The 24,804-nt window shown below is 36.6% G+C and overlaps 1 protein-coding gene across 1 annotated transcript in view; it reads left to right on the top strand.

Moving 5' to 3' along the window:
• Positions 1-459: 459 nt before the first annotated feature.
• Positions 460-24,804, top strand: part of LOC103704782 (ABC transporter G family member 45-like) — a 79,542-nt gene continuing 55,197 nt past the window's right edge. The window contains exons 1-7 of the mRNA XM_008788216.4: positions 460-700; positions 823-943; positions 4,140-4,228; positions 7,722-7,806; positions 7,924-8,083; positions 9,411-9,487; positions 9,573-9,629. Of these exons, the coding sequence (XP_008786438.3) occupies positions 621-700; positions 823-943; positions 4,140-4,228; positions 7,722-7,806; positions 7,924-8,083; positions 9,411-9,487; positions 9,573-9,629 (669 nt within the window). The 5' untranslated portion in view covers positions 460-620. The remainder of the gene's footprint in view (positions 701-822; positions 944-4,139; positions 4,229-7,721; positions 7,807-7,923; positions 8,084-9,410; positions 9,488-9,572; positions 9,630-24,804) is intronic.

Raw genomic sequence — 24,804 nt, forward strand, 5'->3', positions numbered from 1 at the left:
TTACCAAAAGTTGTCCAACAAGTATTAATATATCTAACAAAATCAAATTGGCGACAGCATACCTAACTTGTGGGGCACACTGACCCTACGTAATATTCTTTCATCATCAGTACCAATTAGACCTCTAAAGAATGGATTCTCTTATTTTCTCCCTTATGCTTTTCTCGCTTCATTTTTTTTTTACCTAAGGTTATGATTATTACAAGACTTTTCATTTTTCTAATGCCAACATCAGAAAAAAAGATTCCTTACTAGTTAATTTTTTTGTTCTTCGTTTCGTAAACGATTAAACTATGACAAAAAGGTCCGGATGAATGCCGACAAAATGATTTGCAACCCCAGCCATACGCCAATGCATTTAAGCGGAAAGTCGTTTTCGGCCTACTTCCATGCAGCTAGCGATGTGGTTTAGAAATATGACACATTGGAAGAGAACTTCCACTGGTTAGCCTGCGTTAAAGCTTCTCATCACCCCTCAGTACCCCGCCTATATATGCACACACCTCTTATCTCCTCCTTTCTATGCTCAAAGAAGTTTGTCAAAGAAACCAAGTCTCTCTCTCTCTCTCTCTCTCTCTCTCACACACACACACACACACACACACACACACACAGAGGCCATGGAAATATCTGATGTTCCAGATCTGACACAAGAAGATCATGAAAAATTTCTTCAGAAGCTGCAAGAAAGGAATACAAGGTAGCAAGCAAACCACGGCTTATAATAGGGAAGATGCATGAAAGAGGGAGGAGATGATAGATGACATGTTGTGAGTTTTCTAGGTGTTTTATATGTGTGCATATGCTTTGATGTGATGTTAGGTTGGGAAGTGATGCTCCAAAGGTTGAAGTCCGGTTCGAGGATTTGTCTGTGGAGGCTGAAGTTGATGTTGGGAGAAGAGTTCTTCCAACCCTTGTCAATACTACCATCGACGTAGCCCAGGTATGCATGGTCGTTTTGGCTCCCATCTTTAACTCTCCACGCAGTCACTGTGTCACACCTTTATTGCAGCACATGGTGGATCACCCGCCGTTTGATCAGGAATAGAGATGTGTGAGATGTGTTTCTTCGGTGCATGTAACCCTGTGAGGCACATGCTAGCTTGCATCGATGCATTGCTCGTGATCAGAGTGGTCTGATGAGCGTCTAACCGGATGCATGCATGATCCCAAGATTACCTTCTAATCTTATTATTTTTCTTAACTTCATATTTGTGGACAGATCCTTTGTAATTAATGGATGTTAGATTTCAACTTTAATGATATCAAAAAATGCTTAAGTAACATATATAAAAATATCACTGAAAAAAATCACTCCGTGTGTCGTATTCTTGTTGCTCCCTTTGAATTGAAACCATAAAGTGTGCCATTTAACGAAGAAAAGTGATTAGTGCAAGACACTTAATTTGAGTGCTCTATTCCTCACCCTAAAGTGGACCATTTGATCACCCTGTGCAATTTTATCCATGCATCTTGCCTCTAGATTCGTTAATATGTGGCTAAATGGAGAGCAATGATGCATCCTTCACATCCCAAGAGATACTATTCAGCTGAATCCTTGGATTTTGTTATTAAGTGCCAAAGATGTTCTGTATTCGTTAATCATAGAAAGTTAATTCAACTTCAGTTTTGTTGACTTGCTTTGCTCAGTACCCCACAAACACAAAAAAAAAACAGGAGATTTGTTATCCCTCTTTGCTCAATTACTTATTTTCTATAAATCATTTCACTTCTCCTATTATTTCTGTGGCCGGGTCTTTTTCTTGTCAGTCAAATAATATATGGTCTTATATGCAAAAAAAAAAATCAGTTTAATATTTTTTTTTTTAAAAAAAATTTGGAGGTCCCCATCCTTTTGAAATCATCGAATATCTTATTTGTCATATATTTTCTATTCTTTTTACTTTCTTTCATTTGAAATATTATAGTAGGAAGTAGATTCCTGCCAACTTGGCTAACAAAGAAAAAACCTAACCCAAGAATTACTAGGAAACAAGAATGAACTGTAGAAAATAAATAAAGGCCCGCATGGTTTCTTTCTTAGGGTAGTAATTGTATCACTCCTCGGCTCTTCAAATTAATTATTGACATTGTCATGCCAAAATAATTAAAAAATTGCACTCGTTAATGGCACCGGATTTCATGTTGTTATGATTCAATCACAATAATCATCTGAATATGCTCTCTCTTTAACACACGTATTTTTAATGATATCTATTACTTTTCCCACCATCGATTTTTCCATGATCACTATGAAGGTTCTATCAATAGTCGAACTTTTGTGACCACATCTTCCATGTACTGTTGAAATTGTTCATCAGTAATAATTAGCCGTGGGTGCATGGTATTAATTATCATCAATGTGGGGTGGGTTCTTTGAATTATTTTCCATCAAACCAGCCATTATTGATTTCTTTATCTTCATTGAAGCTCGTGTTTTATATTTTTTCATGACACAATTAATTAGGCAATAGGCAATAGTCACTGTCACCATCTTTTTCATAATAATGGAGATTTCTATTATTGACCGAATCTGATACTAGATTTGTACGGCCATAAGTTGCAATATTTGATACTGATTATTATAAATTTCTTTTTGAGATCTCTAAACAACTCAATTGTAGATTCTCGTAGCTTCGTGAGTGGCGGATCAATCGAATCAAATTAAACCTCCATCTGGTTATTAAATTACCATTGGGATCAATTCCTTGAAGATTGGATTTAGACATGCATAGGATTGGCACTTCATAATTCCTTGAAGTAATTATGATTCTTTAAATCCCAAACTCATAAAATTTACATATTTATAGACTACTACTTTGCTAACAAGAAAAAAAAAAGCAATTTAAAATTACTAAAAAAAATAAAATCATATGATTGGATCGAGTGGCTTTGTCCCGTTCATGATAAAATATCAAGCATAAACCTAGCCCTGCGGAGATAAGCTTGACACATCAGCATAAGATACCTAATGCGCCGGCATAGTCGAGGCATTATGTTTTTTAACATGATTAATCTTAACCTAGGTAATGGCTCAAATGCCCTTCACATTTTAGAGTAGGTGATATTGTTGCCTGTCACCCTCCATAGGTGAAGTGGGTATCTAAACAAACACCAAACCCTTGGATGTGCTGATGGGTGCAGCCAATTCCAGCCGGTTGCTTGACATGGTGTTTTCAAGTCAGACAGGCCAAGAGTTGAAACCGAGCCAAAGTATTGGTAAACAATGACTAATACAATAATATAGCTCTAAAGAGAATTGTGCTTGTTGTTCCTCGGTAACACCTTTACCTTCTTCTTTGTTGACGAAATGGGTGAGAGACCATAAAAATGGCTAATTAGCTTGTAGAAATTTAAGTAGGTAGTATCCAATCTCATACCCAGTATAACATGGCACCTATCTGCATCATGAGGCAATCAGCTCTGATAGGAACTAAAATGGTGTCAAAGGCCCCATCCATAAATGTTCACTTCCCACTAAAACATATTGTGTGCACTTGTTCTTCTACTGCTACTAACACTGCAGTAGAAGTTTTGGATCTGCAGCTGATATATATGTAATAATATGCAGAACAATTAGAAGAATGACTCTTCTTCTTCTAATGTTGTAGTATAAGTTTTGAATGGGTAATCAACAGAAGTCTTATAATATGAAGAGCCAATTGCTTGAGTTGGTAAAGTCATTGTATGTTGGCTTGGGTACTGATTTCGGCAGGGTTACTTCTCATCATAGTACTTAAGAATAACTCGATCCAATATTTCTCATAAGCAAGATAGGCTACCACTCTGGAATCATGAATGGATAACGTAGTGTATCCCAAGTGTTCACGGAAAAGAAAGAAAAAAGAATAAGCTACATCGAATTCGAGTTTCTAAGCAATGGTTTATCAATGATTAATCAAAAGAATTGTTTTATTTTATAGCTGGGGTTTGTCAGGTTTATTTAGACATCTCAAATTTTGATCTCTTTGTTAATAGTCAATTTGGGTTTCGCACTGAACATATTTTATTGGGGACTTTTATGCCTTAATTTAAAATAGTAGAAATGTGCATGTGTACAAGTTTACAGATGTACGTGCGAGTGTACGTATGCCTTGATTTGTATTTTAATAACAACTGAGTTTTAACATTTTGGGCAGGAGCTAATGGGATTGCTAAAGTTATATCCCACGAAGAAGAAACCTGTTAAAATCCTTCATGGCCTAACAGGGTTAATAAAGCCTAAGAGGTAAGCTTTCTGTCTTCACCTAAATCCTCATATATTATTGATTTGTTTGCGTGTATGTTAAATATAATTATTTATTCTCTTGGTAAGGTTGGCAAAAGGTTGATCCGTGCTTGATTTAGCTTCTCTGATCTCGACGTAATTGCTTTTAAAATAATTCAAACACTGATAAAGGGCCTAGGTAGAGATAAATCCATTCACTCATCCTTGTATTCTATATTATAGTTTGAAGGAAGGCAAGTAGTTATACCTTAATACCGAAGTATTTTTAAAGAAAATTACAGAGTTCATTTTATTTATGTCACAAGAAAACTCCAATCTTTCACTATTTATGCACATATACTGGGGCATCATCGGGTCCTCACCCATGATATAATAAATAAACTGGACTCCTAAATACTTATCCTCATATGGGTTGGGTCTTTCCTCTCAAAGTGCTCGGTGACTTTTCGCATAACTACTCCAATGTCTTGGAAAGCTAGATGCGGCCATATCGGTCAAATAGGCTTCTTCATAATAACAATGTTAGTCCTTGTTCAAGAAAAGATAAATATTATTTTTTTTTATGATAGTTATAACAATAATCCTATTTTTCATAATTCAGAAGGATTACTAGATTCGATATAGACACTCTGGCCGCTACAATTAGGTGACGCAACAAGAAAGAAAGAAAAAGACAATTTGATCGATGAGGTTTTGTGCTTCGAAGATTAGTATGCCAAAAAAAAGTAAATTGAATTGGAGAATCCAAAAATCTCTATGTACAATTTCCTCCTATAGTCCATTCCCATAGTCATCACAAATAGGAGAGGCTTCATGACTTGCACGTTCCTCTTCCACATCTTCAACAATTAATAATTGCTTCCTTTCTTTCCCCTTTGTCTTCTTGCAATCTGTAGATAGGGTCTAGTTTTCCACACTAGAAGCATCATATCCAACCTTAGACTTTTTCTCTTGTGTAGTGCAGGAGTCTTTTTTTCTTTCTATATCTATTTTTCTATTTTTTGAGAGTACTCTGACTCTGTTTTTTTTTTCTTTTCTATTTTTTTTACACTTTGTTTTTTGTTACTTTTGTAAGAGCCTGGAATTTTAAGGTAAGTTTCCCAAGGGATGATGGCAAAGGTTTTCAAAGAAAAGCACAAAGAGCTTGAAGGACAGGGCCGGCCCGGGGCCTTAGGCGACCGCCTCAGTCGCCTAAGGCCCCGGGCCATTGGAAGGCCCACGGGAGACTAACCAAAAGGAAGCAAAGGCTCCATACAAAACGGGATCAGTAGCTGGCTACGGCCTACGAGTCTTCCCCCTTGATGGAAGGGAGGTGGAGAGTTTCCTGGCCTGCAGAGGGGCAACTTGGGATGTTGGGGACAGTAGTTTTGTTTTGGGTGGGGAGAGAGAGAGAGAGAGAGAAGAGGAATTTGGTTGGCTTGATAGACGCCTGAAGCCACTCTTATCTTTCATCCCTTCTTTTTTTTGGTTTTGGTCTTGGTTTTCCTTCCTTAACATTACTCCTGATCCAGCTGGGCCATCCGGAAGAAAGATAGGGGGATTGGAGATGGACTTCTTGGAGGGTGGAGATTCTTTTAGTTTTCTCCTCTCGGTTTCTTCTCCCCTCTTGGGTGGTAGAGAGAGAAAAGGAGGGAGGGGGTTGAATGGCTGCTGTGCTGTGATGTTACAGTTGCTGCTTGGGTACTCACTCGAAGGAGAGATGGTGGGACGGGACTTTTATTAATTAGATGGAGTGAATTTCCCATAATGACCCTACTTTTTCTTATAGAGAGGTTCCTTTATGGACAAATTCTTTTCTTTACCTTGACCATGAAGTGCCATGGGAAGACCTTTTCCTATTCGGCTCTTGCTTGATATGGTAAACAGTATTGCCAAGCATTATCTCAGTTTTTTAATCAGTTTCATGGCCCTTCATTTAGAGTAATTACTTTTATGTGCTTCCATTCAAGAATTATATTAAATTAAAAAATCTTCTTGTCTATCTTTGTTAGATTCATGTATCTTTGTTGAAATAGTGTACTTGATAGCTACCTATTTTCATATATTTTATAAGTATTTTATATTTATTAAAAAAAATATTATTAAAAAAAAGGCCTCGTTCATTGGATTCGTCTTAGGCCCCAGAATGTATTGAGCCGCCCCTGACCATTGGCATCGGATTAGCCAGAAGATCATGATTAAAGAGAGGATAAAGAGTAGCGTAGGTCTAGGAGCTTTGACCTTCGAGGACTTATATCACCATCAAAGCATCTTTTGAAATAGATAAATCTAGACAAGGATAGGGGTGTAGCATTTGGCGGTAGTAGAAATTCTAAGTTATAGCTACTCTTAGGGTAAAAACTACTGGTAGATTAAGAAGTAAGATAAAATAAAATGCATAGATTTGGATTATTATTGAAGGATTTTTATAAGGTACATTTTCATATATTTATACTAACAAATAATAAGTACCTACTCTAATGGTTGCCACCATGTCTAGCCTCCACTCCTAGCAATTTTGATAACTAATGTCAATTATCCTCCACTATGCATGTTTATTGGCATAGTTGCCTTGCACCAATTGTTAGGCCAATAATCATATATTTTCAGCCTTGATCTATTTAGACGTCTTACATTGGCCATCTTTCTTTACTCCAACCTACAATATAGTCTTCTATACTTGCAAAATATCTTGGAGACCAATTCAATCACTTCAACCTATACCTGCCAACCATCCGACTTCATACATTTTATTTCTGTGGTTAGCCTGTCGACCTGCTTAACAACACTGCTAAATTCTACCTCTTTGGTCCATACCACCGCAAGTAAGATTTCTCATAGTAGGACCATATTCAACCTAGCAATTAAGGGTCACGTAATTACCATTTGTCTTTACTTCATCAAACCTTAGCCATATGGCGCTTACTCATCGCCCTCTACTAAATTTGGATAGGGTGTAAACACTTTGTTTTTTCTCCCATCACTTGGTCTCTTGCGGACAAACTATGTCAAGTCTCTTTCTAGCCATTGTATCTATCAGTTCAATCATTATGTCTGTCAACCATCATATTTTCCAAGTTGCTAAATGTGTCCGACTTTTCTAGACTAACTTTTTTACCCACACCCATTCATTGAAGTATGCAAATCCTTACCCACTTTTGACAACATTCAAGTTTTGATATGGTGCATTTTTTTTGAGGAGTGCCATATTTAACCATCTCCCACTTTTTGCTACACCTGATATCTATGCAGTACATTACTAGTAGGGAATACCCCAACAGTTTTCTTAGGATTCATACTTATTAAGATGTGACTATGTTTTCATATTGACTGTCAACCTGCTACAATTCACCTCCTTTATCCAAGGTTGAGACCAGTTATTAACAAAATAAAGTCCTTACATACAAGGTTTATAATTCTAGTTTCATTTACAATATTTGAATTTCTCTTAGCTTATCTTTTCACAATGTGAATAAATCAAACTAATTTCTCTATTTTAATAAATTTATGTTAGGATGACTCTTATCCTTGGATCTCCCGGATCGGGAAAGTCGACATTCTTGAAAGCTTTGTCTGGAAAATTAGATTCCAAATTAAAGGTAAATGCTTACAAAGGCCTCTTAAGAATGGAAGAACGCAAGTGCATTAGCCTACGGTATATTGTTTACCTTTTGTTATGTTTATTGGCTAGTATTTATTAATTTTACTTGATCTAGGTCACTGGAAGAGTCACATATAATGGACAAATAATGAATCGTTACATTTCTCCAAGAATGTGCACATATATTGGCCAATATGATCTCCACCATGCTGAGATGACTGCAAGGGAAACGTTGGAGTTTTCTAAAGAAATGATGAGTGCTGAAGATGCATTTGGTGAGAGAATCTGGTTCTTATTCTTGTCATACCCATTATTATATAATTACAAATTTTTAAAAATACTATCCTTTTTATTCTTTAACGAACACAAGTTTAATAAGACTTCAAAGCAAACAATAATTTTTGGAGGAAATAATAATAATCCGTACTATTTTAATGATAGAAGGCATTGTAGCTAGACTGAGCTGTTACTAAACTTCTTTGTGTACGTAGCTGCATCTTACAAATTAATTTTTATTTTAATTACACCGTTTTGAAAGTCTAAATGCTAGAAAACCACCAGAAGATTGCACCGTGCTGTTTTCTCGAGCAGCAAAGACTCAAGTGATCCATGTATTTAATATCTGTGATCTCACAAATATGTTGTTTTTCTTTCTGAAAGAACCCTATCGAAACTCTCTTAAATCCCGCACTCTCTCGAAGGTACCCTCATCATAATATTGAAAAAATCTCCAGCAAATCAAATTTCTCTCTCAAATAATCTTTCTTTCTGGCTCTCCTTTCTCCTTTGGTAGAGAGAGAGATTTGGCTAAACTCGAGTGCATCTCCAAATAAATATGGTCAAGTCTAGATGATCCAAGCCATTGAATACAATCTACTACCTCTAAATTATTTACACACTAATACTCATATAACTTGGAGACCCCTAGTTGTATATCAAGTAGACGAGAAAATATATATTATTTCATATTATTTAAACTATTCAATATTTTAACAACTTGATGCATGAGCTATGAATTTCTAAATCACATGATTTTTACCGTGCAAATAGTTTAGAAATAGTAGATCATATCCATATGCATGGATCATCAATATGAGATGCCCATTGTTCCATCTACACCAAATCAATTTTGACTAGAGATCTAATTGAATGTAGCCAAGTCCATCTCTCAAGCGTAGATATGTAACAAATAAAGAAAAATCTAATAAAATATTTTCATTTCCGTAAAATCATGCCAAAAAAAATATATCTCTTTTTTTATTCTTTGATTACTGTAACAAATAAACTATAGAAAGTAAAATCATCGTAAAATGAATAACAAAATATCATCATAAAAATCTTATGAGTGAAAATAAATTAAAAGGTAGAAATACCAACTACATATAAATAAGGAAGTAATAAATTACTGTATTTGTTAGAGTAGATAAATATGAAAAATTACAAAAAGTCTATAAATGAATAAGAAAATCATTATTTTAATACATTTTTTATCATTTATATAACTATAATTTAAAATTTTCTATTATTTTCCTCAAACATGGATTGCAAGTTCTTAGGTGCTTTATACGTTAAGTTCAATCTCAATTGTTTTCATTTTCAAAGAATCGTCCGAAAAGGTGCCTAAAAGAGACATGGAATCAAGCACAAATGAAGATAGAGAAACAAATGCTGTTGCGAAGGTATTTATTTCTTTTGTTAAAAATTTAGCTTTATTTTCTTGAAAGTTTCATAACTTGAACATTTTTTTGCCTTCTGAATATGTAGGAGCCAAGTTCTGCAAAGGAAGAGGAAGAAGACTTTTTAATCAGCTACATTCTAAAGGTACATATGATCCCTTTAATCAAAAGTTGTGGTAGAATATGGTTACTACAAGTCAGTTATGGCCTCCAAAACAATATCATATACTTATGATACGCAAACCAATAAGATTTCAAACAAGATGGCCGGACCCCTTTTTTGTTAAAATAGAAAAGAAGGTATGACTTCAAAATTGTAAGCAACTGAGTCGTCTCTTTTGTCGCCCGGCACTCCGGAAATTTTCTTTGAACGTCTGCATCGGACGTTCCTCTTCATTTGTATTCCTTACTTTTCCGTGATCCAGCAGGATATACTCATGTTAGAGTTATATAAAATGAGTAGCCGTTTTCACTATAAAAAAAAAAAATTGTAAGCAACTTAGTGCCCAATAAAAATGGCAGGTTGCAACGGTAATAAGCAATTCCAATATGTTTGATCAAAAAAGTAGGGAAAACAAGGAAATTTGTAACGCTAGAGAAAAATCTTTGCAGTTTGTATTTTTGTCACCTATTTTTGTAACCTAAAATAATTTAAATGTTAATATTCTGGAAAGAACCCTAATTGAAATGGTAATGAATCCATTGCTGATGCTGTAGCGAAATGCTTCATCATGCTTGACATAATTTGGTTAATCAACTTGTGCCTGATAATGATGTCAAGATTCTTTTTCTACAATTTGCAGATGATACTTTGTTGTTTCTTAAGAATGATATCAACCAGATCTATCTATTTGAAGTAGTCCCTGGTCTGCAAATCTCTCCATAAATGAACTTATTCATTTTGGTGAAAACAATAACTCTGATAATTGGCTTGCTAATGTAATAAATTGCAAGAGCTCTTCTTTTCCAACTTAATATCCGGGTCTTTCTTAGAGGCCATATGGACTAATTGAGAGAGGTGATTGGTTACCAGGCATGATAAAAATTAAAAGAGGTTATAGCAGGTTGGTCTTTTAAAGTCGTGTCAATATGGGTGACCTACTTTGGTATAGTCAGTTCTTTCTAATCTTCCTATCTACCATCTATCTATTTTTCGGGCTCTTAACTAGATTATAAATAGAATTGATTGAATCAGAAAAATTTCTTTTTCTAGAAAGGTGTCAGCTATGAGAAAAGTGGGTTTTGTTTGGCAAAGTGGAAATCAGTGTGCAAAGAAAAAGTTCAGGGTTGCCTTGGAGGAAAAATTTTCAAAAATTTTAATGTAGTCTTTGTTTCTAAGTAGTAGTTTTTGAATACTGATGCTCATATTTAGAACACATTGGTTTATTTTAATTATGATAGGAGAAGTATTTCGAGCTCAGGACCAACTTTTCTATGGCTTCTAAATTTTGAAAAGGCATTCCTAAGGCTTGGGACTATTTTTATCATGGTACTCCTTTTTGGTTGATAATGATTGCTCTATAAGTTTTTGGCATGTTAGGTGGTTAACTGAGCATCCATTAAGGGATTTATTTCCGAATCTTTATTTCCGACCCGAAATAACAAGTTGGAGACATGGCAATAGTTGCACACTCGTCGGGCATTACCCTGCAAGCATGCGAGGGATCCATCACGATATCTTAATAGAATAAAGCCATGGAATAAAATTAGAGCAACTAAAATCCAAATTTATTAATTAAAAATCCCAAAACAAACAAGAAACTTCAAGAATTTTATTCACAATAATCTAACATCAACTATTGTCCAAATGTCAAATAAAAGAAAGAAACCTATAAAGATGCTTCCAATATTTATACTAAAAAGATAAATACTAATTATACACTATCCAAGCATTCTACTCATGCATCTAGTTACACTCTCATTTCGTACCTCTTCAACAACTAGATCTCTGGATTTGTAAAAAAAGAAAAGAACAAATAATGAGCTCAATAGCCTACTAGATGAATACCTCAATTAGATAATTTAAGTAATATATTAAATAGATTTTCTTGCTAATACTAAGTATATAAATAAAATTATTGTATGTAATAAAATAATTTCATAATCAAGAATTCTTATGTCTGTTCAAGTAATTATATTCATATTCATAAGAATAAGAAAAAAATTCGAAATATCGTAATTCAACTTATATCCTATGGAGTTAGACATAATACTATACTTATACCATATAGAGTAGGTTAGAAAACTATACTTATACCTACAGAGTGGGATAGGATATGTCGTACTTATGCTTTGAGGAGTGTGTCAGAATACCACATTTATACTATGTAGCAAGGCTACAATAATGAGTTTTAAAACAATTAAAATATCAATGCATAACCTAACTAGCAAGGTCTATATAGTCAAGCTCAAAGTCCAAAATTCAAAATGTAGCAAAGCTATTTATAAAACATATATATATATATATATATATATATATATATATATATATATATATATATATATATATATATATATATAATTTTAAGCAATACGCACATTCAACAAAAGACTTCTAAACATATATGCATAATATTTGGTAAGAAAATAACATATTCAATTTATTTTCCTTTTAAAACAAAAGTTCATAAAATTCATTATTTGCATGTTAATCAATTTATTATTTATTTGATATCAATATTTACTCAAAGTAAATAATTGAAAAATCTAGAAAATATGTATCATTATTTACCTTATGAGCATACTTAGCAAATAAATCCAATAATTCCAAAAATTTTCTTTAGAACCTAATTTCCAAAGTTATATTTATCAAAATATGGCCATGAAAAATTCTAAAGTACAATTCCAAGTACTCAATACCACTACATAGTATCAAAACTAACAATTAGAGAAAATTGCAAAGAGAATAAGGTAGCTGTGGAGAAATATGAGGAAGAGGTGGAGAAAGAACAAGACTGGCTGGTGTGGTGCCCAACAACTTGGATCAACTTGGATCAATCTAATCTAGTTAATTCAACCAATCACTTTGGAAAATGTGAGTTCAAGTAGTCCAAAAATATCGTGACAAAAGTTATTAATGGCGAGATCTAGTGATGCCAGCCGATATGTCGATCCACATGGATCAATCAAGGGGCAAAGAGAGGGAGAAAGGGAGAGAAAAGGCATGCTCTACTAACATCCACGGAGAATACATGAAGAGAAAGAGAGAGAGAGAGAGAGAAAGAGAGGGAAAAAGAGTGCACGAGAAATAGAGAGGGGTCTTGTCATGGCCTCTTTTAGGAAAGAGCATGAAAAAAATGAGGGTGATGGTCCCATAGTAGCGCCAGTGGATGACTATCAAAAGACCAGCAATAGGCACCAACAGACGACAATGGTGACTAGAACAAGAAGAGAAGAAGAAGAAGAATAAAAAAGAGGAAAATAGAGGCCGAAATAGGGGTCCTGGCTTGGCATCAGGACGAGCCTCGGCATTGACCGGCATCAATGGCTTTGGCATCTAAGCACAAGGCCATTGAGAAGGCTAGACCAAGGGAGAAGAGGGAGATATCTTCGAGTTGAAATAGGGGAAAGATCACTAAAATAGGAGATAAGCATAAAAGGTGAATCCATTAGTTTCTCAACAGATACTCAATCGATGGTGATGGCATAATGACAAGCAGGAAGGAGGAGAGTTGGAGAGGTGGAGATAGTGGTATATCTCATCTCCAATGAGCAGGCCATTGTAAGGGTGAGGAAAAAGGTGGCAATGCAAGAAAAGAAATCAGCGAAGAGAGAGAAGAGAGAGGGAGTGCTCAATGGAGATTCATGGGGAGGGGTTTAGGGGTTTAAATAGCCACAAAGGCTAAGGTTTCCTAGCCTCCAGTAAAGTTTGGGGTGGAGTTGGGAGTCGGTCTCCTCCAACTCTAACAAGGCTCCAACCTTGTGGTTGGGCTACTTGATGCCTTTCAGGTTGGCATGACTTTACAGGCTGGGCCTCACAATTGTTCTTAATAAAATTAAGATGATGTCATTGCTGTTTGTTGTGATAATTGTGGAGAAATTATGTCTAGTATTGTCTAGAAGAAATCTGATTAATGATGTTATTTTCGAGTATAGAAATGATGGAAATCATTGCATTTCATAGTCCCAATATCTTTATAATAAATTCATTTGCAAATTCATAATTTTTGAGGTAAACTGGATGGTAGCGCTCCTAACATCAAAAAGATTCATATTCCCAATGAAGTAAAAAATCTTTATGTAATTAGCTTCTAAAGGAAGAATTTTTATAATCATAATCATAATCAACAAGACTTTTCTCAACTAATAGAGATCGGCTTTATGGATCCTCATTCACCAAACTGATGTTATTCCAATTTTCTCTATATCCTTTCTCACAACCCCCATTCCTTGTTACTTTATGTCTTCCCTTCTTTTTTCTACCATCTTCTATACAAAGCAAGGTACCTCTTTTTACTAGAGCCTCCTCAAATCTTCATTATACATGTACATCCTGTTAGGATCCCTCACATGCCACAGAAAATTCAAAAAAAATTTCAGATTTGCAGCGGAAGGGCATGCGCGAGATCCCATCATCACATAAACGTATTTTTAAATCATCGTTTGTAGATAGATTACGATTAAATTCTTTTAAACATTTTATATCATTAGGAAGATCAGATCTTCATCTTGTGCGGATAGATGGTCTCCGCAAATCTGATATTCGTGAATTTGTTGAAGGTTCGATGGAAGCCGCACATGCGTCCGACCTCTACAGATATCCACACGAAGTAGTGAACCTATCAAAGCTCTCGTATCTCCCCGGGGTGCTAGCTCCCTTGCAGAGATTACTTTAGATGGTTGAGATCCTCTCCTTTGAATCAACTCTTGATTGTCTTGAGAAGAGGAAGAAGAAGAAGAAGGAATCTAGGAAGAAGAATACAAGGCTCTTCGCAGCCTTTTCTTTTCCATGCGCTAGAACCAAGGAAGAAGGTCCAAGAGGAGATGCACGCCTCCTCTTCTTTTCTTCTTGCTGATGGCGGATGAAAGGAGGAAGAGAGGAGCTCTTGTTCACGGCTGAATGAAGAAAAAATACCATAAAAATTCGTAGCCCCTTTGTACCCCTCTTTTTATGGTGTGTGAGGATAGAGATAAGCTCCTAAATTTTAGGAGCTCATCTTTATCCTTTCATTTTTCAAAATAGGAGGGGCGTACGCCCCTCCTTTTTCCCTCACGCCATCAGCCAAGGGAGGGGCATACGCCCCTCCCTCTAATCCCCTTTAGTCAGCCCCACTTAATCAAATTAAGTGGGGATTGGGTTAGGTCTAGTGCTAGGATTCAATCCTATTCAAAATAGGATTTGCACCCATTTCAATTTCCTCCAAATCCTAATCCAATTAGGATTTAATTGAACCATGACTCAATTGAACTCTTCAATCCTAATCTAATTAGGAGTCATTAGATTAATTAGATTAAATTAATTAGGACTTATTAAAATTTCAGTCCTAATCCAATAAGGACTCTAGAAATCCTACTCCAAGTAGGACTCTAATTTAATTTGAAATCCTAATCCAATTAGGAATTTTAGAATCATACTCCAAGTAGGACTCGTGATCAAGTCTAATTAATTATATCCAATTAATTAAATTAAATTACAATCCGATTACAATTATTCTTTTTTTAACTCACTAACCTTTAGGAAGTCAACAAATTATCAATCAAATTAATTATTTGTGATTCCTAATCACATTCAACCATCGGATCGGTCAATACCTCTAATGTGTGTGACCTCATAAGTTCTATTATGTCTGGTAGTCAGATATATTGTGATCTCTATCACAATATAATTGAAAACTTCTTTCAATGGGTTGAAACAATTCCAACTCAACTCACTAGGGATCATCGACCATCAGGATGGTCCCTGTGAGTCTCACCATCCACCAGTGACACCTAGCAGCATGTAGTGGCTACCCAGCAGAATGGAATGAGGAACCCTATAGGTGCAGTTATCGTATGATACAGTTCCTCTATCGTGGATCCCTACAGATCGAAGGTCATGGATAACTCGTCAAACCCCGTCGTCTGTCATGTATCTAGATTTATTCGATTTGAGTTCGAGAGTGGAAAACTCTTTCTCTACTTATATACTGCCCTGGCCAAGGTCTTAGAACTCAGTCTTATAAATCTCATAGGATTACTCCTCATCTATCAAGGTCGATAAATTTCATGTAGGTGCATACCCTACTCCTACAGTGAACCTACTGCAGCCAATCTACACTACAAGAACCCATATGACTAGAGACCATATATATGTATAGTCAAACTACAATAACCTCACTGTGAGTAGCCGAAGCATCGCAGGTTAAAGAACCAGTCATACTACTGCAACATCAAGCAAATCACTGACGAGTGGATAGACATCCAAGTGACTTCTTGTCTTAATCACGCTCAGTACCCTTATTCTCTAACAAGCACCTGCGCTATCACCCCAGTGTCCCTACACTGTGGACTCGAGTCTCGTCCATCCATAAGAAAAGCGATCCGTACACTGATCTTATCGGATCGATCACCGTCCTCGTGATGATCCATTGATCATGAGCATTTAGAAATTAATCACCAATGATATATGGCTCAAATTCTCAACTCTTGAGAGTATGTATCATCATCTTATTAATTCCTTGGACGATTCATAGACACATAAACAATATGAATGAAAAGAATGCCCATTTATTAATCAATAATAATAAAGTCAAGTACAAAACTATGTTCCAGAATTAATAATGTGTCAGCCAGATTGGCTTCTAGTGCATATATCTAACAATCTCCTACTTGCACTAAAGCCAATCAGTCATGTATCTAAGTCCCATCTTCTCAAGATGTACTTCTATCTTTTGCTAACTTAGCTGCTTAGTGAATGGGTCCGCCACATTGTCCGCGGAGTCTACTCTCTACACCTCAACATATTTCTTCTCAAGGTAGTCGCGTATGAGGTGAAAGCGCCGCTCTATGTGCTTGGACTTATGATGAGACCTTGGCTCCTTAGCAAGAGCTATGGCGCCATTATTATCGCAGCAGAGTGTGATGGTATCTGATGGCATTACATCTAGCTCTGCAATAAATTTCTTGAACCAGAAGGCTTCCTTTGCAGCTTCAGAAGCGGCGATATACTCAGCTTCCATGGTAGAATCAGCAATGATCGGTTGTTTGGAACTTTTCTAATTTACCGTACCACCATTGCACAAGAACATATATCCAGATGTAGACTTTCTATCATCAATATCAGTCATAAAGTCTGAATCTGTGTATCCTTCTACCTTTAACTCTGATGCTCCTCCAAAAACCAAGAACAAATCTTTAGTTCTTCTTAAGTACTTAAGAATGTTCTTCACAGCTGTCCAGTACTCTTCGTCTGGATTCGACTGATATCTGCTAGTGACACTCACAGCAAGGGCTATATCAGGTCGTGTACATAGCATTGCATACATAAGGCTCCCTATTGCCGAACCATAAGGGATCCTGCTCATGCATTGAATCTCTTCAGATGCGTTGGGGCATATCTTCTTGGAGAGATGAATCCCATGCCCAAGGGGTAATAGACACCTTTTGGAGTTTTCCATGCTGAACCTTTTCAGCACCTCCTCTATGTACATTTTCTATGATAGGCCAAGCATCATTTTAGATCTATCTCTATAGACCTTAATCCCCAAAATATAGGATGCTTCCCCAAGATCTTTCATGGAGAACTCTTTTGACAACCAGACCTTGATTGAGGTTAGCATGAGAATATCATTTCCAATCAGAAGGATGTCGTCCATGTACAGTACGAGGAACACAACGGCACTCCCACTAACCTTCTTGTAAACACATGGTTCCTCTTCGTTCTTGATGAAATCAAACGATTTGATTGCATCATTGAAACGAGTGTTCCAACTCCGAGATGCTTGCTTTAGTCCATAGATGGATCTTTGCAGCTTGCAGACTTTGTGATCTCCATCACTGGAAGTGAAACCCAAAGGCTGCTCTATATAGATATCTTCATCAAGATATCCATTCAGGAAAGCAGTTTTTACATCCATTTGCCATATTTCATAATCATGAAATGCTGCAATGGCAAGCAATGTTCGAATGGATTTCAGCATGGTTCAGATGAAAAGATCTCCTGATAGTCAATGCCTTCGCGCTGACTATACCCTTTCGCCACTAGCCTTGCCTTATAGATCTCTACCTTTCCATCCGAACCTATCTTCCTTTTGTAGATCCATTTACATCCAATAGGTATTATACCTTCTTGTGGATCTATTGAGGTCCATACTTGATTGGAATACATGGAGTCTATCTCTGACTTCATGGCTTCCAGCCATTTCTCGGAATTGATATATGATATCGCCTTATTGTAGGTATTGGGATCCTGTACGTGTTCCCTATCTTCCATAAGGAACATTCCCTCGGTATCCTCTATAAGCATACCTAAGTATCTATCAGGAGGATGGGAGACCCTACTAGATCTACGAGGTGGAGGAGGAACTTCGTGTACTGGCTCTATGTGAATAGGTTCTGTAGGTTCCATGACTCTTTTGCTTTTCAGAGACTCTCTCTTCAAGCTCAATTTTCCTCCCACTGCCTCTATCAAGGATAAACTGTTTTTCCAAGAAGATGACATGTCGGCTCACAAACACATTATGATCCTCTGAGATGTAAAAATTGTATCCTAATAACTCTTTAGGATATCCAATAAAACGAGCACTTATAGTCCTAGCCTCTAACTTATCCGCCTGTAGTCGCTTGACGTGGGCCGGACACATCTAAATCTTAAGATGACCAAGACTCGACTTCTTACAATGCCATATCTCATACGGTGTAGTAGGAACGGATTTAGAGGGTACTCTATTCAATAAGTAAATTACGGTAAGTAAGGCATCTCCCCAAAGAAACATAGGTAAATCAGTGAAGCTCATCATGGATCAGACCATATCTAATAGAGTCTGATTCCTCCTTTTTGACACCCCGTTGAGTTGAGGTGTACCCGAAGGCGTCCATTGTGAGACTATGCCATTTTCCTTGAGATAGTCCCGAAATTTCCCACTAAGGTATTCTCCTCCTCGATCTGTTCAAAGAGCCTTAAGAGCTTTTTCAGTTTGTTTTTCTACTTCATTTCTGAACTCTTTGAACTTTTCAAAAGATTCAGATTTGTGTCTCATAAGATACACATACCCATATCGTGAATAATCATCGGTAAAGGTAATGAAGTACGAATAACGGTCCCTGGCTAGCACATCGAATGGGCCACACACATCAGTATGAACCAGGGTAAGTATTCCAGTGGTCCTCTCCCCATGTCCCACAAAGGGTAGTCTAGCCATATTTTCTTGAAGACAGGACTCGCAAACTGGATATAACTCGGAAGTCAATGAGCTGAGAAGCCCATCTTTCTCCATTTTATTCATTCTGTCCTCTCTAATATGGCCAAGCCTGAGGTGCCACAAATACTTCTAGTTTATCTCATCTCTGGATCTTTTGGATCCTATGGCACTCACTACTTGCTCAGACACATTCACAGACACATCGACATGTAAGTGATAGAGACTGTCAATCATGAAACTACGTGCAACTAATTTATTTCTGAAATAAATAGAACATCAGTCTTTATCAAATGTAAAAACATGACCATCCTGTGCTAAACTCGAAACAAAAATTAAATTCCTGCTAGCAGCAGGGACATAATAACAGATTTTAAGCAATAAACTAAAACCAGACGGTAGTCGCAGAGGATAGGTGCCCACAGCTACAGCAACAACTCTTGCCCCGTTGCCAACCCGAAGGATTACTGCACCTTCCGCCAGCCTCCTACTTTCCTTTAGACCGTAGCGAATGCCTCTTTCTCGCCACAAATGAGCACTAGAACCAGAATTTATAACCCAACTAGAAGTAGAAGAAACCGTAAAGTAGGTTTCAATTACGAGCAAGTCTAACAGACCTTTTGAAGGTGTGTCTACCTTTTTATTCTTCAGGCTCTCGAGGTATGAAGGGCAGTTCCTTTTCCAGTGACCATCGACGTTGCAGTGGAAACATTTTCCTTTGTCATTAGCCTTTTTCTTATGAAATTCCTTCTTTGACTTCTTGTCTTTCTTCTGCTTCTTTGCAGTTCTTTTTCTTCCAAGTAGACTTTCTCTTGGAAACAGAAGTCATCTCAGCAGTAAAAACAGAGCCCCTTAAATCTTTCAAGGCCCCTTCAGCAGTTACCAACATATTCAACAATTCAGTCTTAGTGTATTCAATCTTATTTATATGGTAGTTTACTATAAACTGCCCAAATGAATCAGGAAGGGACTACAGGATCAAATCTATTTGCAATTCCTTGTGCATAGTCATACTGAGCTTCTCAAGCTCCTCTAGATCCTTGATCATAGTCAGACAGTGATCATGGACAGACTGCTCCTCGTGCATCTTTGCCTTGAGGAGCCTCTTGAACACTTCAAAGCGTGCTATGCAGCTTTGCTCACCATACAACTCTTGCAGGTGTGCCAGTATCTCCCTAGCAGTCTTCATATTCTCATGCTGATATTGAAGTTCATTATTCATGGATGCCATGATGTAGCACTTGATCCTAATGTCATCGTCCGTCCATTTTTCATGCGTCTCATGCTGATCATCAGTCAGACGTGATGGTAACCTTAGGATATCATTCTCGAGCACATAGCCTATTTTCTCGCAACTCAGAACAATTTTGAGGTTTCTAAGCCAGTCTTTGTAATTGGTTCTGGTCAGTCGATTGGTCTCAAAGATACAAGTCAAAAGGTTCGAAGCTGACATTGTGATCTATAGAGAGTAAAGATTCTAGTTAGACTTTGTACTTGATCTTAATTTGTTCTAGAAACTTTTAAAACAAATGTGCTCCCACTATTTTCTCGAATCCCTCATACTCCCCTGATGGAGAAATGAAAACCCTATGCGACTAGGGTTTCTAGTGGGTACTGCGGTCCCACCGATTTACATGCCGCCTCACCTAACAGTTATTGGTGACATATAAATGGATGAGTGTATAACTCTTGTACAATGCTTCTTAAGCAAATTGCAGTGGTACTTGGTCTCTAAGTTATGAAGACCTCACCTAACAGTTATTGGCCCCATTCCTTAGTTAAGTCAGACCTACCATATAACCGCAGAAATAAAGTCGTCATTGGATCCTCACCTAACAGTTATTGGCGCTCAACCCCACCTTTACCCCGCAACATCTTATGTCTAATAGAGAGGTCTAGTCCCCCGATGCAACTTGCCTACTGTGTCCAGCCGAGACAAATCAACACCAGAAAGACCTTAGCAACTCTACTACGGTGGAAGACCTATGGACTTAATATTGCATAATCATGTCTTAGTATTTGCAACTTTGAGTTCTTCATAAGAGGTAATCGAGCAATTGGCCAGGTAAGCAGGTGGGAGGCTCCTCTTACTCAGAAAGTAAGGTCCTAATTAAGTAACCACCTTTTAGGCTTGCCTAGACACCAATTAGATTAATTAATCTAATATGACTAGCTCATGTTGGTTCACTCTTGACTGATTGAGGAAGTTTGTATTTAGGTCTTTCTCGATCGACTATTCACATCTCATGTAAATATATATCTATCCGCATAGACATAAGCATAAACATCCATGCATAATATCAACAAATAAATATAACTGGTGATGATCATGGATCCAGGATGGGGTCATTTTACAAGCACATGCACGTCAATTGGTTTGATCGTCTTTAACTTTTGACTCGATCTTGATCCCCTAGGTCCAATTGTGATCAACTCTTTGATCCATCTTCAATCAACCCTTGATCTCGATCCGCGCAAATCGTGCTTGTAGAGGCATGCACCGATCAACCATTGACGTACAACCCACATCACAGATTATATCCCCGATAAAAATTAAAAAATAAAAGAATAAATTACAACCCTTTTTTTATGAGACACGCAGGTCTCTAATACATGAATTTAAGATGCACACAGGCATCTGAAAATTAAAATTACATGCCATCACATAGCATCATAGAACATCGCAGAATATTTCAGCATATTCAAAAGGGTCCATCCATGATCATCACCATTCACATCTCATGCATAAATATTATTTTCAGATTTATAATTTAACTGATTATTTTATCTCATGACTTGCTGATTATGCAAGATATGATTCTAAACATTTGTAATCAGATTATCAAAGCAATAGAATCATTAATCTAAGCATGCAAAAATCAACATACAAAAAAATCAGCAAGCTGAAAATTCTGCATGCAGAAAATTTCAGCAAGCATAATCTTTTAAATTTCAGATCTAAAATGCCTTTAATGATTAATCCTAATCTTAATCTATATAACCATGGCTCTGAACCACTGTTAGGATCCCTCACATGCCGCAAAAAATTCAAAAAAAATTTCAGATCTGCAGCGGAAGGGCATGCGCGAGATTCCGTTCATCGCATGAACGTATTTTTAAATTATCGTTTGTAGATAGATTAGGATTAAATTCTTTTAAACATTTTACATCATTAGGAAGATCAGATCTTCACCTTGGGCAGGTAGATGGTCTCCACAAATCTGATATTCGTGGATTTGTTGAAGGTTCGATAGAAGCCGCACACGCGTCCGGCCTCTACGGGTATCCACACGAAGTAGTGAACCGATCGAAGCTCTCGTATCTCCCGGGGTGCTAGCTCCCTTGTAGAGATAGCTTTAGATGGCTAAGATCCTCTCATTTGAATCAACTCTTGATTGCCTTGAGAAGAGGAAGAAGAAGAAGGAATCTAGGAAGAAGAATACAAGGCTCTTCGCAGCCTTTTCTTTTCCATGAGCTAGAACCAAGGAAGAAGGTCCAAGAGGAGATGCACGCCTCCTCTTCTTCTCTTCTTGCTGATGGCGGATGAAAGGAGCAAGAGAGGAGCTCTTATTCACGGCTAAATGAAGGAAAAATATCATAAAAAATTGTAGCCTCTTTGAACCCCTCTTTTTATGGTGTGTGAGGATAGAGATGAGCTCCTAAATTTTAGGAGCTCATCTTTATCCTTTCATTTTTCAAAATAGGAGGGGCATACGCCCCTCCTTTTTCCCTCACGCCATCGGCCAAGGGAGGGGCATATGCCCCTCCCTCTAATCCCCTTTGGTCAGCCCCACTTAATCAAATTAAGTGGGGATTGGGTAAGGTCTAGTGCTAGGATTCAATCCTATTCAAAATAGGATTTGCATCCATTTCAATTTCCTCCAAATCCTAATCCAATTAGGATTTAATTGAACCGTGAATCAATTGAACTCTTCAATCCTAATCTAATTAGGAGTCATTAGATTAATTAGATTAAATTAATTAGGACTTAAGAAATCCTAATCTAATTAGGACTTATTAAAATTTCAGTCCTTAATCCAATTAGGACTCTAGAAATCCTACTCTAAGTAGGACACTAATTTAATTTGAAATCATAATCCAATTAGAACTCTTAGAATCCTACTCCAAGTAGGACTCTTGATCAAGTCTAATTAATTATATCCAATTAATTAAATTAAATTACAATCCGATTGCAATTATTCCTTCTTTAACTCACTAACCTTTAGCGAGTCAACAAATTATCAATCAAATTGATTATTTCTGATTCCTAATCACATTCAACCATCAGATCGGTCAATACCTCTAATGTGTGTGACCCCATAGGTTCTATTCTGTCTGGTAGTGAGATATATTGCGATCTCTATCACAATATCATTGAAAACTTCTTTCAATGGGTTGAAATAATTCCATCTCAACTCACTAGGGATCATCGACCATCAAGATTTATTCGACTTCAGTTCGAGAGTGGAAAACTCTTTCTCCACTGTACTGCCCTGGCCAAGGTCTTAGAACTCAGTCTTATAAATCTCATAGGATCACTCCTCATCTATCAAGGTCGATAGATTCTATGTAGGTGCATACCCTACTTCTACAGTGAACCTACTGCAGCCAATCTACGCTACAAGGACCCATATGACTAGAGACCATGTATATATGTAGTCAAACTACAATAACATCATTGTGAGTAGCCGAAGCATCACAGGTCAAAGGACCAGTCATACTACTGCAACATTAAGCAAGTCACTGACGAGTGGATAGACATCCAAGTAACTTCTTGTCTTGGTCACGCTCAGTACCTTCGTCGGAAAGATATCGACTTTGATAACAGCTTGATCCAGATCTAGCGCTGACCTTTGACGGCTGAAATCCAATCCCTTCGCCTCTCGGAAGCGAGAAAGGGAGCAGCAAGCGTAGACCCTTGTTCTCTAACAAGCACCTGCACTATCACCTCAGTGTCCCTACACTGTGGACTCGAGTCTCGTCCATCCATAAGAAAAGCGATCTGTGCACTGATCTTATCGGATCGATCACCGTCCTCGTAATGATCTATTGATCAGAAGCATTTAGAAATTAATCACCAATGATACATAGCTCAAATTCTCAACTCTTGAGAATATGTATTATCATCTTATTAATTCCTTGGACGATTCATAGACACATAAACAATATGAATGAAAAGAATGCCCATTTATTAATCAATAATAATAAAGTCAAGTACAAAAACTATGTCCCAGAATTAATAATGTATCAGCCAGATTGGTTTCTAGTGCATATATCTAACACATCCATGATATCTCAACTATTTTTTCATCACTTTATCCTTAATTTGAGCAACTTTTTATAGCTCCTCTAATACATACATTTCTTATCTTATCTTTTCTATTTTCACCATAAATCCATCCTAACATTTTTATTTTTGCAATATCCAACTTGTTTTTATATACATTCTTTATTGCCTAACACTTTGAGCCTATAATATGATGGGCCTTACTATAAAATCTTTTTTTTAAAGCCTTTAATATATATATATATATATATATATATATATATATCACATAATATTCCAGATGCATCTCTCCATTTCATCCAACTAGCTTTAATTCTATTACACGTCTTTATCTATCTCCTCATTATTTTTTTGTGTGTGTGTGGTATATGTATACATACATACATATATATATATATATATATATATATATATATATATATATATATATATGTAAGACGTGTAATAGAATTAAAGCTAGTTGGATGAAGTGGAGAGATGCATATGGAATATTATGTGATATATATTATATATATATATATATATATATATATATATATATATATATATATGTCACTTCGGTCACCATTCTTAATTGGTATGTCTTCATTTTCATTCTCGCTAAATATACATTCCATATACAATGTTTGTTCTACGAACCTTTAGGCCATTCTCCTTGCAAGCTTTTCTCCATAAGTCCAATTTAGTATTTAATCTAA

The sequence above is a fragment of the Phoenix dactylifera genome, unplaced genomic scaffold, assembly GCF_009389715.1.
Source record: "Phoenix dactylifera cultivar Barhee BC4 unplaced genomic scaffold, palm_55x_up_171113_PBpolish2nd_filt_p 000288F, whole genome shotgun sequence".
Lineage (NCBI taxonomy): Eukaryota > Viridiplantae > Streptophyta > Magnoliopsida > Arecales > Arecaceae > Phoenix > Phoenix dactylifera.